Genomic DNA, 18,149 nt, shown 5'->3' with positions numbered 1-18,149 from the left:
TGTGGATAACTGAACTGATTGCACACCCCACAGACTCACTTTCAAGGAGCGGACAGCCCCTGTCTCAGTATTACCTGTCTATCTATTTGCATTTGCACAGCTGGCCTTCTTTTGCAGACTGATTGTTCGTCAGTCTCTGTGCCACGATGAGGCCACCCTCAGGGTGGGGGAGGAAAACACTTTATATTCCATCTGGGTAGCCTCCAACCTGAACATCGATTCCTCTTTCCAGAAACAAATCTCACCAGCCCCTCCCTCCCAGTTCCCTACTCTGCCCTTTTCCCTCTTCTCAGCGGCCTATCAATTCATCCTGGGCCCCCTCCTCCTTCCCTTTCTCCGATGGTCCGCTCACCTCTCCTCTCAGATTCCTTCTTCTCCAGCCCTTTACATTTCCCACCCACTGGACTTCACCTAATCACTTATCCCTTACCCCAAATCTTTTATTCTAGCATCTTTCCTCTTCCTTCTTTGTCCCAAACATCAACTGTTTATACATTTCCATAGCTGCTGTCTGGGCTGCTGAGTTCTTCCACATTTTGTGTGCTGCTCTAGATTGTGTGCAGTTATTCATTGATTCTATTATATTTCTCTGTGAATGCCTGCAAGAAAATGAACCCTGTGGGCAGTATTTGTCTCCAATGATAAATTTCCTTTCAGCTAGTGAGATACAGTTAAAAGATTATACTTTGCTTGCCTTACAGACGTATTATCTCGTACAGACACACCGTCCCATACCCACATCAGGACAGTCGTACCTACAACAGTGATACAGACATATAATCCCATACCCACATCGGGACAGCTGTACAGACACACCAACCCGTACCCACATTGGGGCAGTCACACAGACACACCATCCCGTACCCCCATTGGGACAGTCGAACCTACACCAGTGATACAGACATATAGTCCCATACCCACATCGGGACAGCTGTACAGACACACCGTCCCGTACCCCCATTGGGACAGTTGTACCTACACCAGTGGTACAGACGTATCATCCCGTACCGGCATCAGGACAGTCGCACAGACACACTGTCCTGTACCCCATCGGGACAGTCGCACAGACACACCGTCCCATACCTGCATCGGGACAGTCGTACCTACACCGTCCCATACCTGCATCGGGACAATCGTACCTACACCGTCCCGTACCCACATCGGGACAGTCGCACAGACAAACCGTTCCGTACCTACATCGGGACAGTCACACAGACACACCGTCCTGTGCCCCCATCGGGACAGTTGTACAGACACACCGTCCCGTACCCACATCGGGACAGTTGTACCTACACCAGTGATACAGATATATCATCCCGTACCCCCATCGGGACAGTCGCACAGACACACCATCCCCTACCTGCATCGGGACAGTCATACCTACACCATCCCATACCTGCATCGGGACAGTCGTACCTACACCGTCCCGTACCCACATCGGGACAGTTGTACCTACACCAGTGATACAGACATATCATCCTCTACCCACATCGCGATAGTCGCACAGACACACCGTCCTGTACCCCCATCGGGACAGTCGCACAGACACACCGTCCCATACCTGCATCGGGACAGTCGTACCTACACCGTCCCATACCCACATCAGGACAGTCATACCTACACCAGTGATACAGACATATCATCCCGTACCTACATCGGGAGGGTCGCACAGACACACCATCCCGTACCCATATCGGGACAGTCACACAGACACACCGTCCCGTACCCCCATCGGGACAGTCGTACAGACACACCGTCCCGTACCCCCATCGGGACAGTCGTACAGACACACCGTCCCGTACCCCCATCGGGACAGTCTCACAGACACACCGTCCCGTACCCCCATCGGGACAGTCTCACAGACACACCGTCCCGTACCCCCATCGGGACAGTCGTACAGACACACCGTCCCGTACCCTCATCGGGACAGTCGTACAGACACACCGTCCCGTACCCCCATCGGGACAGTCGTACAGACACACCGTCCCGTACCCCCATCGGGACAGTCGCACAGACACACCATCCCCTACCTGCATCGGGACAGTCATACCTACACCATCCCATACCTGCATCGGGGCAGTCGTACCTACACCGTCCCGTACCCACATCAGGACAGTCATACCTACACCAGTGATACAGACATATCATCCCGTACCTACATCGGGAGGGTCGCACAGACACACCATCCCGTACCCATATCGGGACAGTCACACAGACACACCGTCCCGTACCCCCATCGGGACAGTCGTACAGACACACCGTCCCGTACCCCCATCGGGACAGTCGTACAGACACACCGTCCCGTACCCCCATCGGGACAGTCTCACAGACACACCGTCCCGTACCCCCATCGGGACAGTCGTACAGACACACCGTCCCGTACCCCCATCGGGACAGTCGTACAGACACACCGTCCCGTACCCACATTGGGACAGTCAGAAGAAGTTAAGGCCACAGAGCGTGACGAGATAGTTTGGGAGATTTAGCACTCGATGAGTTATCGACAGATTGCAGAGCCAAGCAGGGGAAAGGACCAGATAGAATGAATCATGCAAATGTGCTGCCTGTGCTCCTTTGTTCCACCTCGGTGCACGGTGTAATGAATTGATTTGTATGAACATTTTGCAAGACAAGCGTTTCTCAGTACGTGTAACAATGATGATCCATTTCTGTCAGTGCAATATGTTGCCCTAGACAAGAGGGTACATGGGATTGGGGAATGTACCGAGACAGGCTGAGAATGAGTTAATGAGAGGGAGAAGGTTGTGGGCATAACTCCGGTTGGCACAGTAGCACAGCAGGCGGTGTAACCCTTTACAGCGTTGGCAATTGGGCCACGGTTAGCCCGTCGCCATGACAGCTCAGGGTATTCCGGAGTTTAGAGTTCCACTCAGCGCTGCTCCATCGGGATCCTCTTTGCGTTCTTCCTGTGGAATGCGTGGGTTTACCCCGGCCCCGGGTGCTCCAGTTTCCCCCCCACAGTCCAAAACGTACCGGCGAGGTGAATTGGCCATTGTCAGTTGCCCTGGGATTGGTGTGAGTTAACCGGGTTTGTCGGGGTTGCCGGGCCAGTACAGCTCGAAAGGCCAGAAGGGCCTATTCTGTGCCCCCTCTCTCAATTTAGAAAAAAACCCAACGTGCAGGTGCAGTGAATAGTTACGGCAGTGGCTATGTTTACGCCAGGGTGTGTTTACAGGCGGAAACGCGTGTATATGTAGAGGCTCAGTGGGACTGCACCTGTCACTTTGGGTACAGTTGTTTACAGGCGAAAGTGTGCGACGTATGGAGGCTCAGTGGGACTGCACCTGTCACTTTCTGTACAGGCAAAAGCAAGTGATGTCTCGAGGCTTGGCACAACTTTGTGGTCACTCCTACTGAAGATAGGAACTAGGTTTTTTACCCCATTCTAGTATGAAGTCAAATTTGTTGTTCCGTGGTTGCAAAGGCATAAAATTACCATAAATTAAAACATAAATAGTGTAAGAAAACAAAATAGTGAGGTGGTGTTCGAGGACCGCTCAGAAATGGAATGGTGGTGGGGAAGAAGCTGTTCCTGAATTGTTGATGTGTGTCTTCAGGCTCCTGTACCTCGTCCCTGATGGTAGCAGAGAGCGGGGGGCTCGTCCCTGCTGGTAGCAGAGAGCGGGGGGCTCGTCCCTGATGGTAGCAGAGAGCGGGGGGCTCGTCCCTGATGGTAGCAGAGAGCAGGGGGCTTGTCCTGGGTGGTGTGAATCACACACTCAGAGTCAATGCTTGGATATTTAGGGCTTGAGAAATATCTTCACGCTTATGGTGGGGAATCTTTGGTATTCAGCCCCTGGGGGGCTGTCGAGTCTCAGTCAATGAGTTCATTGAAACAGAGAATGGCGGCTCATGGATAATCAGGAAATTGAGAGATCCTGGGAGAATCCCAGGAAAATGGAGCTGGAGAAGATGGCGCCAGTGAACAACATGACCATGAACGACATCCTTCCGATGGTCCACAAAACTCTTTCTTTCACTTGCTTTACATCTTCTTTTTCTGTCAAATGTGGTTCTGGTACTGTTGGAGGCTGTGATTTACAATGTGATGGTGTCTTTTTGAGCCAATTGAGCGATCTAGACACAGTGCACGAGCCCAGGATCAAATCCAATTCTTGCCGGTTAAAGCATCGAGGCTGAAGATCATCGGGGTGAGTGCGGGAGGTGAGTGAGTGTTCAGCGTCGTCGGGGCCCGATTGAGAGCATCCTGACTGGCTGCGTCACTGCCTGGTATGGGAACTGTACTTCCCTCAATCGCAGGACTCTGCAGAGAGTGGTGCGGACAGCCCAGCACATCTGTAGATGTGAACTTCCCACTATCCAGGATACTTACAGAGACAGGTGTGTAAAAAGGGCCTGAAGGATCATTGGGGACCCGAGTCACCCCAACCACAAACTGTTCCAGTTGCTACCATCTGGGAAACTGTACCACAGTATAAGAGCCAGGACCAACAGTCTCTGGGACAGCTTCTTCCACCAGGCCATCAGACTGATTAACTCATGCTGACACAACTGTATTTCTATCTTATATTGACTGTCCTGTTGTACATACTAATTATTATAAATTGCACATTGCATAACTAGATGGAGACATAACATAAAGATTTTTACTCATGTATATGATGGATTTAAGAAATAAAGTCAATTCAATTCTATAATAAATATACTTTGAATCCTTTGGAGTTTGAACCATCAAACTTGAAATAAAGGTTAGCTTGGAATATTGTGCACAATTCAATATTCAAAGTAAAATTTATTATCAAAGTACACTTGTGTTTCCATAGACTGTCTCGAGATTCATTTTCTTGTGGGTACTTACAGGAAAGTGAAGAAATACGATAGAATTTCTGAAAAAAACTAAACAAAGACAAAAGTGGCCAATGTGCAAAAGGAGACAAACTGTATGAATAAACAATACTGAGAACATGAGTTGTAGAGTCCCAGAAAGTGAGTCTGTAGGTTGTGGAATCAGTTCAGAATTGAGTGAGTGAAGTTATCCACGCAGGTTCAGGAGCCTGACGGTTGTAGGGAATAGGGTAGAAGCCCCTACTATCAAAGTCATGCTCTCTTCTCACTACTACCATCGGGCAGGAGGTACAGGAGCCTTAAGTCCCACACCCCCAGGCTCAGGAACAGTTATTACCCCTCAACCATCAGGCCCCACACCCCCAGGCTCAGGAACAGTTATTACCCCTCAACCATCAGGTCCCACACCACCAGGTTCAGGAACAGTTATTACCCCTCAACCATCAGGTCCCACACCACCAGGTTCAGGAACAGTTATTACCCCTCAACCATCAGGTCCCACACCACCAGGCTCAGGAACAGTTATTACCCCTCAACCATCAGGTCCCACACCACCAGGTTCAGGAACAGTTATTACCCCTCAACCATCAGGTCCCACACCACCAGGTTCAGGAACAGTTATCACCCCTCAACCATCAGGTCCCACACCACCAGGTTCAGGAACAGTTATTACCCCTCAACCATCAGGTCCCACACCACCAGGTTCAGGAACAGTTATTACCCCTCACCCATCAGGTCCCACAGCACCAGGCTCATGAACAGTTATTACCCCTCAACCATCAGGTCCCACACCACCAGGTTCAGGAACAGTTATTACCCCTCAACCATCAGGTCCCACACCACCAGGTTCAGGAACAGTTATCACCCCTCAACCATCAGGTCCCACACCACCAGGCTCAGGAACAGTTATTACCCCTCAACCATCAGGTCCCACACCACCAGGTTCAGGAACAGTTATTACCCCTCAACCATCAGGTCCCACACCACCAGGTTCAGGAACAGTTATCACCCCTCAACCATCAGGTCCCACACCACCAGGTTCAGGAACAGTTATTACCCCTCAACCATCAGGTCCCACACCACCAGGTTCAGGAACAGTTATTACCCCTCACCCATCAGGTCCCACAGCACCAGGTTCAGGAACAGTTATTACCCCTCAACCATCAGGTCCCACACCACCAGGTTCAGGAACAGTTATTACCCCTCAACCATCAGGTCCCACACCACCAGGTTCAGGAACAGTTATTACCCCTCAACCATCAGGTCCCAGACCACCAGGTTCAGGAACAGTTATTACCCCTCAACCATCAGGTCCCAGACCACCAGGTTCAGGAACAGTTATTACCCCTCAACCGTCAGGTCCCACACCACCAGGTTCAGGAACAGTTATTACCCTCAACCATCAGGTCCCAGACCACCAGGCTCAGGAACAGTTATTACCCCTCACCCGTCAGGCAGAGTGAATGTCTGGTATCTAAAACTTGAGGGCACAAGATTGAAGACGAGAGGGAGGGAGTTGAAAACGAATCTGAAGGGTAGAGTTTTCACACAGAGTGGTGGATATCTGGAATGAGCAGCCCAGAGGAAGTGGTGGAGGCAGCAACAATAACGACAATGAAGAGGTGTCTGGTGTCTGCTGCACTGTGGATGTGGAATTAATGCGGGCAACCAGGGTTGGTCAGCATAGACGCAGGGCCAAAGGATTGTTTCGCTTTTTGCTTGGTTTGCTGTTGTTTGTGGAACTTTGTGTGGGAAGTTCCCTATAGAAGGGACGTGGAGGGTGCTATATTAATGCCAGTCTTGCTGTACAGAGAACATCAAACTCTACAGCACAGTCCAGGCCCTTCTGCCCACGATGTTGTGCTGACCTTCCAACCTGCTCTGAGATCAGTTTAACCCTTCCCTCCTGCAGAGGCTTCTGTTTTTCTATCATCCATCCGCCTATCCTAAATGTCCCGAATGTATCTGCTACCACCCTCCCCCTCTGGCTGTGGGTTCCACACACTCACCATTCTCACACTAACCTCTGACACTCCCCTGTACTTTCCTGCAGTCACCGGAACGTTTTGCCCCTTCCTATCAGCCATTCCTGTCCCGGGGAAAAGCCGCTAACTACCCGTACTATCTGTGCCTCTCATCATCTTGTACACCTCTATAAATTCCTCCCTCACTCCAAAGAGTTCAACCTGTCCTTGTATCCCCACCCTCCTGCTCTGTAATCCAGGCAGCATCCTGATAAAATTCCTCGGCACCCTGTCTAAACCTTCCACATCCTTCCCATAAGGAGGCGACCGGAACAGAACACAACAGGCAATCAGTTAATTTATTTACTTGTTTTTATTCAATAAATACAAAATAATTATAGTTATGGAATAATAATACCTTTATTGTGATTCTGTAGGTGACGCAGGTGAACTGTTTGTTAGACAGTCCCCGGGACCGTGTCTATGAGACGGCAGCTGTCAGTGGATAAGATAGGTATTACACAATTCCCGGTCTGAAGCATCCTTCTCTTCCCGATGAGCAGGTATCCAGGACTTCCAGATGGAAAAGCCTCGGGTGAAGCCCAGAGTCCGCGGGGAGCGAGCAGCGGCTCCAAGGGGCTGTCAGGTCCCTGCAACTGGGAAAGCGTCGAAGAGGAAAACCCCAAGGGGCAGGGGCAAAGTGGGGAGCTGCCCGGTGAAGGAGGAAAGAGAGAGCAGATCTCTTCTTGTGAGGTAGGCTTCGGGCCTGGCATCTGACTGTAGGGTAAACAGAACTGACCAATGGAGTTATCCAACACAACAGCACGGAAACAGGGCATTCGGCCCGTCCATTCCCAGCTGAACTGGTACTCTCCCTCGTCTCACTGACCTGCACCTGGAATCATCACCCTCCCCACCCCTCCCATCCAAACTTCTCTTAAATGTTGAAATCGAACCTGCGTCCCTCGCTTCCACTGGCAAATCTCACCACCCTCTGAGTGAAGAAGTTCCCTCTCAGGTTCCCCTTAAACTTCGCACCACTCACCCGTCGCCTATCTCCTCTAGTTCTAGTCTCACCCAACCTCTGGGGAAAGCCTACGGGCATTTACCCCGTCTACACCCCTTGATCAAATCCTCGATCTCCTACGCTCCAGGGAATGAAGTCCGAACGTGGTCAGCCTCTCCCTGTAATAAAGTGTTATAACTGGAGGTGGGGAAGCATTCTCGGAAGATTCCCTGGGGAGTGGAATTAAGATGGCTGTCAACCAAGAGTTCTGGAAACACTGGAGTGAGTTTGGCTCCATAGCACTCGACAGGCTTTTATCAACGTTAGGGCAGTGCTGGTGAGCTGGAGCCTGGGGCTCTGCGGTGAGCTGGGAAACTTGCATTTGTGAGTAACAAAGGACTGGGTTGTCAATCAGAATTGGGTTTATTTCTGCCTCTGTGCTGTGAAGTTTGTTGTTTTGTGGCAGCAGTTCAGTGCAAAGGCTTAAAACTCTTTCACTTACACATATAACTGGTGCAGCAAAAGGAATAGCGAGGCAGCATTCAAAGGTTCATCGTTCAGATATCTGACGGCGGGCGGGAAAAAGCTACACCTGAATCGTTGAGCGCAGGACCTCCGGCTCCTGCCACTCCTCCTGATGGTAGTAAGGAGAGGAGGGAGGGAGGGAGGGAGGGAGGGAGGGAGTGTGCTGGATAGTAAGGGCTTTAATGATGGATGCTATCATGGGGCATCTCCTTTTGAAGAGGCTCTCGATGGTGGGACAAGGTCAGCTGAGAAGATCATCGGGGTCTCTCTTCCCGCCATCACAGACATTTACACCACACGCCGCATCCGCAAAGCAAACAGCATTATGAAGGACCCCACGCACCCCTCATACAAACTCTTCTCCCTCCTGCCATCTGGCAAAAGGCACCGAAGCATTCAGGCTCTCACGACCAGACCATGTAACAGTTTCTTCCCCCAAGCCATCAGACTCCTCAATACCCAGAGCCTGGACTGACAGTAACCTACTGCCCTCTACTGTGCCTATTGTCTTGTTTCTTTTTAATTGTAATGCCTGCACTGTTTTGTGCACTTTATGCAGTCCTGGGTAGGTCTGTAGTCTAGTGTAGTTTCTGTGTTTTTTCTGACGTAGTTCAGTGTAGTTTTTGTATTGTTTCATGTAGCACCATGGCCCTGGAAAACGTTGTCTCATTTTTACTATGTTCTGTACCAGCAGTTATGGTTGAAATGACAATAAAAAGTGACTTGACTTGACTTGGCCCATGCTGGAGCTGTGTTTCCTCTGACCCTGTGTAGTGGCCCCTCTGTATGTAACAGGGATGCGACCAGTCAGAGTGCTCTCCGCTGTGCATCGATACACATTGGAAAGAGTCTTTGCTGATGTCCCAAGTCTCGTCATGAGGTGCAGCCACTGGCCTGCCTTCTTCCAGATTGTATCAGGGTGTTGAGACCGCTCACCGTTTCCACTGCTGATCCCTCGACGAGGACAGGTCTGTGTTCCCTTGATCTCCCCTTCCTGAAGCCCACCGTCAGTTTCCTGCCCTCGCTGGCATTTCAGTGCGACGCCGGCTGTTCAGACACCACTCAACCAGCTGGCCTAACCCCCTCCTGGTGGTAGTTGGTCGTCACTCACAGAAGGAAGGTGGAGGGGCTGGGACAATCATAACCAGTTTGTGAGGGGCTGAAGGACTCGGGAAGAGCCTGTGGGAAATGGCTGTGTGTATTGTGTTAGGGTGTCTGCTGGAGACCGCCCTTCACCCACAAACATCTGCTTTCTCCCAGTTTGGCAGGTGGTGAGGCAGAGGAAGGCAGCTCACCGGAGGAGAGCGAGGATGACTGGGAAGATGTGGAAGGTGAGTTCACCCTCTGAGGGACGGTGGGGGGCTTTGGCCGACCAGCCTAGCGGTGGGGCATGGTCCTCAGCCTGACAGCCCGCCTCACACAAGATATGGGAGCAGCCAGCCCTTCACATCTGCTTCAGTTTTCAAACTCATGGTACATTCTTCGCACACGGAACCCGTTCCCTCTGATTGTATTGGCAGCTGGTAATATACATGCCTCTCTTTGATCACATTCGGTAACTGAGGCTCTACAGCCTCAGAAATGGAGTATTTCCTTGTCATCCCAATCCAGAAAGGACACCCTGAGACTAGTCCCAAACACTATTCCCACATCTCCCCTGTCGAGCTGCAAGTCATAGAAACATAGAAAACCTACAGCACAATGCAGGTCCTTCGACCCACAAAGTTGTGCTGAACATGTCCCTACATTAGAAAAATAGAGGGCTATGGGTAACCCTAGTAATTTCTAAGCTCCATGTACCAATCCAAAAGTCTCTTAAAAGACCCTATCGTATCTACCACCACCACCGTTGCCGGCAGCCCATTCCACGCACTCACTAATCTCTGCGTAAAAACTTACCCCTGACACCTACCCCTACTCCCAAGCACCTTAAACCTGTGGCTTCTTGTGGCAGCCATTTCAGCCTGGGAAAAAGGCTCTGATTATCCACACGATCATTGCCTCTCATCATCTTAAAAACCTCTATCAGGAAACCTCTCGTCCTCCGTCGCTCCAAGGAGAAAAGGCTGAGTTCACTCAACCTGTTTTCATAAGGCATGCTCCCCAATCCAAGCAACATCCTTGTAAATCTCATCTGCACCCTTTCTATGGTTTCCACATCCTTCCTGTAGTGAGGCAACCAGAACTGAGCACAGTACTCCAAGTGAGGTCTGACCAGGGCCTTGTATATCTGCAATATTACCTTTTGGCTCCTAAACTCAATCCCACGATTGATGTAGGCCAATGCTCCGTATGCTTTCTTAACCAGAGAGTCAACCTGTGCGGCATCTTTGAGTGTCCTATGGACTCAGAACCCAAGATCCCTCTGATCCTCCACACTGCCAAGTGCCTTACCATTAATACTATATTCTTTCATCATATTTGACCTACCAAAATGAACCACCTCACGCTTATCTGGGTTGAACTCCATCTGCCACTTCTCAGCCCTGTTTTGCATCTTATCAATGTCCCGCTGTAACCTCTGACAGCCCTCCATACTATCCACAACACCCCCAACCTTTGTGTCATCAGCAAATTTACTAACCCGTCCCTCCACTTCCTCATCCAGGTCATTTATAAAAATCACAAAGAGTAGGGATCTCAGAACAGATCCCTGAGGCACAGCACTGGTGACTGGCCTCCATGCAGAATATGACCCATCGACAACCACTCTTTGCCTTCTGTGGGCAAGCCAGTTCTGGATCCACAAAGCAATGTCCCCTTGGATCCCATGTCTCCTTACTTTCTCAATAAGCCTTGCATGGAATCAAATGCCTTACTGAAATCCATATACACTACATCTACTGCTCTACCTTCATCAATGTATTTAGTCACATCCTCAAAAAATTCAATCAGGCTCGTAAAACACAACCTGCCTTTCACAAAGCCATGCTGACTATTCCTAATCATGTTATGCGTCTCCAAATATTCATGTATCTTGCCTCTCAGGATCTTCTCCATCAACTTACCAACCACTGAAATAAGACTCACTGGTCTATAATTTCCTGGGCTATCTCTACTCCCTTTCTTGAATAATGGAAAAACATTCGCAACTCTCCAATCTTCCAGTACCTCTCCCGTCCTCATTGATGATGCAAAGATCATCACCAGAGGCTCAGCAATCTCCTTCCTCGCCTCCCACAGTAGCCTGGGGTACATCTCATCCGGTCGCATTGACTTACCAACTTGATGCTTTCCAAAAATCTCCAGCATTTTTCTCAATATCTACATGCTCAAGCTTTTCAGTCCACTGTAAGTCATCCCTACAATCGCCAAGATCCTTTTCTGTAGTGAATACTGAAGCAAAGTATTCATTAAGTACCTCTGCTCTCTCCTCCAGTTCCATACACACTTTTCCACTGTCACACTTGATTGGTCCTATTCTCTCACGTCTTAGCCTCTTGCTCTTCACATACTTGTAGAATGCCTTGGGGTTTTCTTTAATCCTGCTCACCAAGGCCTTCTCATGGTCCCTTCTAGCTCTTCTAATCTCTTTCTTAAGCTCCTTCCTGCTAGCCTTTATAATCTTCCAGATCTCATATCATCACCTAATTTTTGGAACCTTTCGTAAGCTCTTTTTCTTGACTAGAGCCCTTTGTACACCACGGTTCCTGTACCCTACCATTCTTTTCCTGTTTCATTGGAGTGTACCCTTGCAGAACCCCACACAAATATCCCTGAACATTTGCCACATTTCTTCCGTACATTTCCCTGAGAACATCTGTTTCCAATTTATGCTTCCGCGTTTTTGCCTGATAGCCTCATAGAAACATAGAAAATAGGTGCAGGAGTAGGCCATTCGGCCCTTTGATCCTGCACCGCCATTCAGTATGATCATGGCTGATCATCCAACTCAGAAACCTGTACCTACCTTCTCTCCATACCCCCTGATCCCTTTAGCCACAAGGGCCATATCTAACTCCCTCCCCTTTGGCCACAAGGGCCATATCTAACATATCATATTTCCCTTTACTCCAATTAAACACATTCCTAACTTGTCTGTTCCTATCCCTCTCCAATGCTATGGTAGAAGAGGTAAGAATTGTGATCACTATCTCCAAAATGCTCTCCCACTGAGAGACCTGACACCTGACCAGGTTCATTTCCCAATACCAGATCAAGCACAGCCTCTCCTCTTGTAGGCTTATCTGCATCTTGTGTCAAGAAACTTTCCTGATCACACCTAAACTCCATCCCATCTAAACCCCTTGTTCTAGGGACATGCCAATTAATGTTTGGGAAATTAAAATCTCCCACTTTAACAACCCTTTTATTATTACACCTTTCCAGAATCTGTCTCCCTATCTGCTCCTCGATGTCCCTGTTACTATTGGGTGGTTCATAACAAAATACCCAGTAGAGTTATTGACCCCTTCCTGTTCATTTATTGTGATTCTGTAGGTGACGCAGGTGAACTGTTTGTTAGACAGTCCCCGGGGCCGTGTCTACGAGACGGCAGCTGTCAGTGGAAAAGATAGGTGTTATACAATTCCCGGTCTGAAGCATCCTTCTCTTCCCGATGAGCAGGTATCCAGGACTTCCAGATGGAAAAGCCTCGGGTGAAGCCCAGAGTCCGCGGGGAGCGAGCAGCGGCTCCAAGGGGCTGTCAGGTCCCTGCAACTGGGAAAGCGTCGAAGAGGAAAACCCCAAGGGGCAGGGGCAAAGTGGGGAGCTGCCCGGTGAAGGAGGAAAGAGAGAGCAGATCTCTTCTTGTGAGGTAGGCTTCGGGCCTGGTATCTGACTGTAGGGTAAACAGAACTGACCAATGGAGTTATCCAACACAACAGCACGGAAACAGGGCATTCGGCCCGTCCATTCCCAGCTGAACTGGTACTCTCCCTCGTCTCACTGACCTGCACCTGGAATCATCACCCTCCCCACCCCTCCCATCCAAACTTCTCTTAAATGTTGAAATCGAACCTGCGTCCCTCGCTTCCACTGGCAAATCTCACCACCCTCTGAGTGAAGAAGTTCCCTCTCAGGTTCCCCTTAAACTTCGCACCACTCACCCGTCGCCTATCTCCTCTAGTTCTAGTCTCACCCAACCTCTGGGGAAAGCCTACGGGCATTTACCCCGTCTACACCCCTTGATCAAATCCTCGATCTCCTACGCTCCAGGGAATGAAGTCCGAACGTGGTCAGCCTCTCCCTGTAATAAAGTGTTATAACTGGAGGTGGGGAAGCATTCTCGGACGATTCCCCGGGGAGTGGAATTAAGATGGCTGTCAACCAAGAGTTCTCGAAACAGTGGAGTGAGTTTGGCTCCATAGCACTCGACAGGCTTTTATCAACGTTAGGGCAGTGCTGGTGAGCTGGAGCCTGGGGCTCTGCGGTGAGCTGGAGCCTGGGGCTCTGCGGTGAGCTGGAGCCTGGGGCTCTGCGGTGAGCTGGAGCCTGGGGCAGTGCTGATGAGCTGGAGCCTGGGGCTCTGCGGTGAGCTGGAGCCTGGGGCTCTGCACTGAGCTTTAGTTTGTGGGAAACTTGCATTTGTGAGTAACAAAGGACTGGGTTGTCAATCAGAATTGGGTTTATTTCTGCCTCTGTGCTGTGAAGTTTGTTGTTTTGTGGCAGCAGTTCAGTGCAAAGGCTTAAAACTCTTTCACTTACACATATAACTGGTGCAGCAAAAGGAATAGCGAGGCAGCATTCAAAGGTTCATCGTTCAGATATCTGACGGCGGGCGGGAAAAAGCTACACCTGAATCGTTGAGCGCAGGACCTCCGGCTCCTGCCACTCCTCCTGATGGTAGTAAGGAGAGGAGGGAGGGAGGGAGTGTCCTGGATAGTAAGGGCCTTAATGATGGATGCTATCATGGGGCATCTCCTTTTGAAGAGGCTCTCGATGGTGGGACAAGGTCAGCTGAGGAGATCATCGGGGTCTCTCTTCCCGCCATCACAGACATTTACACCACACGCCGCATCCGCAAAGCAAACAGCATTATGAAGGACCCCACGCACCCCTCATACAAACTTCTCCCTCCTGCCATCTGGCAAAAGGCACTGAAGCATTCGGGCCCTCACGACCAGACTATGTAACAGTTTCTTCCCCGAAGTCATCAGACTCCTCAATACCCAGAGCCTGGACTGACAGCAACCTACTGCCCTCTACTGTGCCTATTGTCTTGTTTATTATTTATTGTAATGCCCGCACTGTTTTGTGCACTTTATGCAGTCCTGGGTAGGTCTGTAGTCTAGTGTAGTTTCTGTGTTTTTTCTGACGTAGTTCAGTGTAGTTTTTGTATTGTTTCATGTAGCACCATGGCCCTGGAAAACGTTGTCTCATTTTTACTATGTTCTGTACCAGCAGTTATGGTTGAAATGACAATAAAAAGTGACTTGACTTGACTTGGCCCATGCTGGAGCTGTGTTTCCTCTGACCCTGTGTAGTGGCCCCTCTGTATGTAACAGGGATGCGACCAGTCAGAGTGCTCTCCGCTGTGCATCGATACACATTGGAAAGAGTCTTTGCTGATGTCCCAAGTCTCGTCATGAGGTGCAGCCACTGGCCTGCCTTCTTCCAGATTGTATCAGGGTGTTGAGACCGCTCACCGTTTCCACTGCTGATCCCTCGACGAGGACAGGTCTGTGTTCCCTTGATCTCCCCTTCCTGAAGCCCACCGTCAGTTTCCTGCCCTCGCTGGCATTTCAGTGCGACGCCGGCTGTTCAGACACCACTCAACCAGCTGGCCTAACCCCCTCCTGATGGTAGTTGGTCGTCACTCACAGAAGGAAGGTGGAGGGGCTGGGACAATCATAACCAGTTTGTGAGGGGCTGAAGGACTCAGGAAGAGCCTGTGGGAAATGGCTGTGTGTATTGTGTTAGGGTGTCTGCTGGAGACCGCCCTTCACCCACAAACATCTGCTTTCTCCCAGTTTGGCAGGTGGTGAGGCAGAAGAAGGCAGCTCACTGGAGGAGAGCGAGGATGACTGGGAAGATGTGGAAGGTGAGTTCACCCTCTGAGGGACGGTGGGGGGCTTTGGCCGACCAGCCTAGCGGTGGGACATGGTCCTCAGCCTGACAGCCCGCCTCACACAAGATATGGGAGCAGCCAGCCCTTCACATCTGCTTCAGTTTTCAAACTCATGGTACATTCTTCACACACGAAACCCGTTCCCTCTGATTGTATTGGCAGCTGGTAATGTACATGCCTCTCTTTGATCACACTCGGTAACTGAGGCTCTACAGCCTCAGAAATGGAGTATTTCCTTGTCATCCCAATCCAGAAAGGACACCCTGAGACCAGTCCCAAACACTATTCCCACATCTCCCCTGTCGAGCTGCAAGTTATAGAAACATAGAAAACCTACAGCACAATGCAGGTCCTTCGACCCACAAAGTTGTGCTGAACATGTCCCTACCTTAGAAAAATAGAGGGCTATGGGTAACCCTAGTAATTTCTAAGCTCCATGTACCAATCCAAAAGTCTCTTAAAAGACCCTATCGTATCTGCCACCACCACCACCGTTGCCGGCAGCCCATTCCACGCACTCACCACTCTCTGCGTAAAAACTTACCCCTGACACCTACCCCTACTCCCAAGCACCTTAAACCTGTGGCTTCTTGTGGCAGCCATTTCAGCCTGGGAAAAAGGCTCTGATTATCCACACGATCAATGCCTCTCATCATCTTAAAAACCTCTATCAGGAAACTTCTCGTCCTCCGTCGCTCCAAGGAGAAAAGGCTGAGTTCACTCAACCTGTTTTCATAAGGCATGCTCCCCAATCCAAGCAACATCCTTGTAAATCTCATCTGCACCCTTTCTATGGTTTCCACATCCTTCCTGTAGTGAGGCAACCAGAACTGAGCACAGTACTCCAAGTGAGGTCTGACCAGGGCCTTGTATATCTGCAATATTACCTTTTGGCTCCTAAACTCAATCCCACGATTGATGTAGGCCAATGCTCCGTATGCTTTCTTAACCAGAGAGTCAACCTGTGCGGCATCTTTGAGTGTCCTATGGACTCAGACCCCAAGATCCCTCTGATCCTCCACACTGCCAAGTGCCTTACCATTAATACTATATTCTTTCATCATATTTGACCTACCAAAATGAACCACCTCACGCTTATCTGGGTTGAACTCCATCTGCCACTTCTCAGCCCTGTTTTGCATCTTATCAATGTCCCGCTGTAACCTCTGACAGCCCTCCATACTATCCACAACACCCCCAACCTTTGTGTCATCAGCAAATTTACTAACCCGTCCCTCCACTTCCTCATCCAGGTCATTTATAAAAATCACGAAGAGTAGGGATCTCAGAACAGATCCCTGAGGCACACCACTGGTGACTGGCCTCCATGCAGAATATGACCCATCGACAACCACTCTTTGCCTTCTGTGGGCAAGCCAGTTCTGGATCCACAAAGCAATGTCCCCTTGGATCCCATGTCTCCTTACTTTCTCAATAAGCCTTGCATGGGGTACCTTATCAAATGCCTTGCTGAAATCCATATACACTACATCTACTGCTCTACCTTCATCAATGTATTTAGTCACATCCTCAAAAAATTCAGTCAGGCTCGTAAAACACAACCTGCCTTTCACAAAGCCATGCTGACTATTCCTAATCATGTTATGCGTCTCCAAATATTCATGTATCTTGCCTCTCAGGATCTTCTCCATCAACTTACCAACCACTGAAATAAGACTCACTGGTCTATAATTTCCTGGGCTATCTCTACTCCCTTTCTTGAATAATGGAAAAACATTCGCAACTCTCCAATCCTCCGGAATCTCTCCCGTCCTCATTGATGATGCAAAGATCATCACCAGAGGCTCAGCAATCTCCTCCCTCGCCTCCCACAGTAGCCTGGGGTACATCTCATCTGGTCCCATTGACTTACCAACTTGATGCTTTCCAAAAATCTCCAGCACATTCTCTTTCTCAATATCTACATGCTCAAGCTTTTCAGTCCACTGTAAGTCATCCCTACAATCGCCAAGATCCTTTTCTGTAGTGAATACTGAAGCAAAGTATTCATTAAGTACCTCTGCTCTCTCCTCCGGTTCCATACACACTTTTCCACTGTCACACTTGATTGGTCCTATTCTCTCACGTCTTAGCCTCTTGCTCTTCACATACTTGTAGAATGCCTTGGGGTTTTCTTTAATCCTGCTCGCCAAGGCCTTCTCATGGCCCCTTCTGGCTCTTCTAATCTCTTTCTTAAGCTCCTTCCTGCTAGCCTTTATAATCTTCCAGATCTCATATCATCACCTAATTTTTGGAACCTTTCGTAAGCTCTTCTTCTTGACTAGAGCCCTTTGTACACCACGGTTCCTGTACCCTACTATCCTTTTCCTGTTTCATTGGAATGTACCCTTGCAGAACCCCACACAAATATCCCTGAACATTTGCCACATTTCTTCCGTACATTTCCCTGAGAACATCTGTTTCCAATTTATGCTTCCGCGTTCTTGCCTGATAGCCTCATAGAAACATAGAAAATAGGTGCAGGAGTAGGCCATTTGGCCCTTCGATCCTGCACCGCCATTCAGTATGATCATGGCTGATCATCCAACTCAGAAACCTGTACCTACCTTCTCTCCATACCCCCTGATCCCTTTAGCCACAAGGGCCATATCTAACTCCCTCCCCTTTAGCCACAAGGGCCATATCTAACATATCATATTTCCCTTTACTCCAATTAAACACATTCCTAACTTGTCTGTTCCTATCCCTCTCCAATGCTATGGTAGAAGAGGTAAGAATTGTGATCACTATCTCCAAAATGCTCTCCCACTGAGAGACCTGACACCTGACCAGGTTCATTTCCCAATACCAGATCAAG

The 18,149-nt window shown here is 49.6% G+C and overlaps 1 protein-coding gene across 1 annotated transcript in view; it reads left to right on the top strand.

The window, feature by feature from the left end:
* Positions 1-18,149, top strand: part of xpc (xeroderma pigmentosum, complementation group C) — a 68,036-nt gene that overhangs the window by 1,973 nt on the left and 47,914 nt on the right. Inside the window, 2 exon segments of the mRNA XM_072280216.1 lie at positions 7,355-7,544; positions 9,583-9,653. Of these exon segments, the coding sequence (XP_072136317.1) occupies positions 7,355-7,544; positions 9,583-9,653 (261 nt within the window).

Source organism: Mobula birostris, chromosome 16, assembly GCF_030028105.1.
Source record: "Mobula birostris isolate sMobBir1 chromosome 16, sMobBir1.hap1, whole genome shotgun sequence".
Lineage (NCBI taxonomy): Eukaryota > Metazoa > Chordata > Chondrichthyes > Myliobatiformes > Myliobatidae > Mobula > Mobula birostris.
The sequence above is the reverse complement of the archived record's forward strand: the minus strand, read 5'-3'. Positions and strand labels throughout refer to the sequence as shown.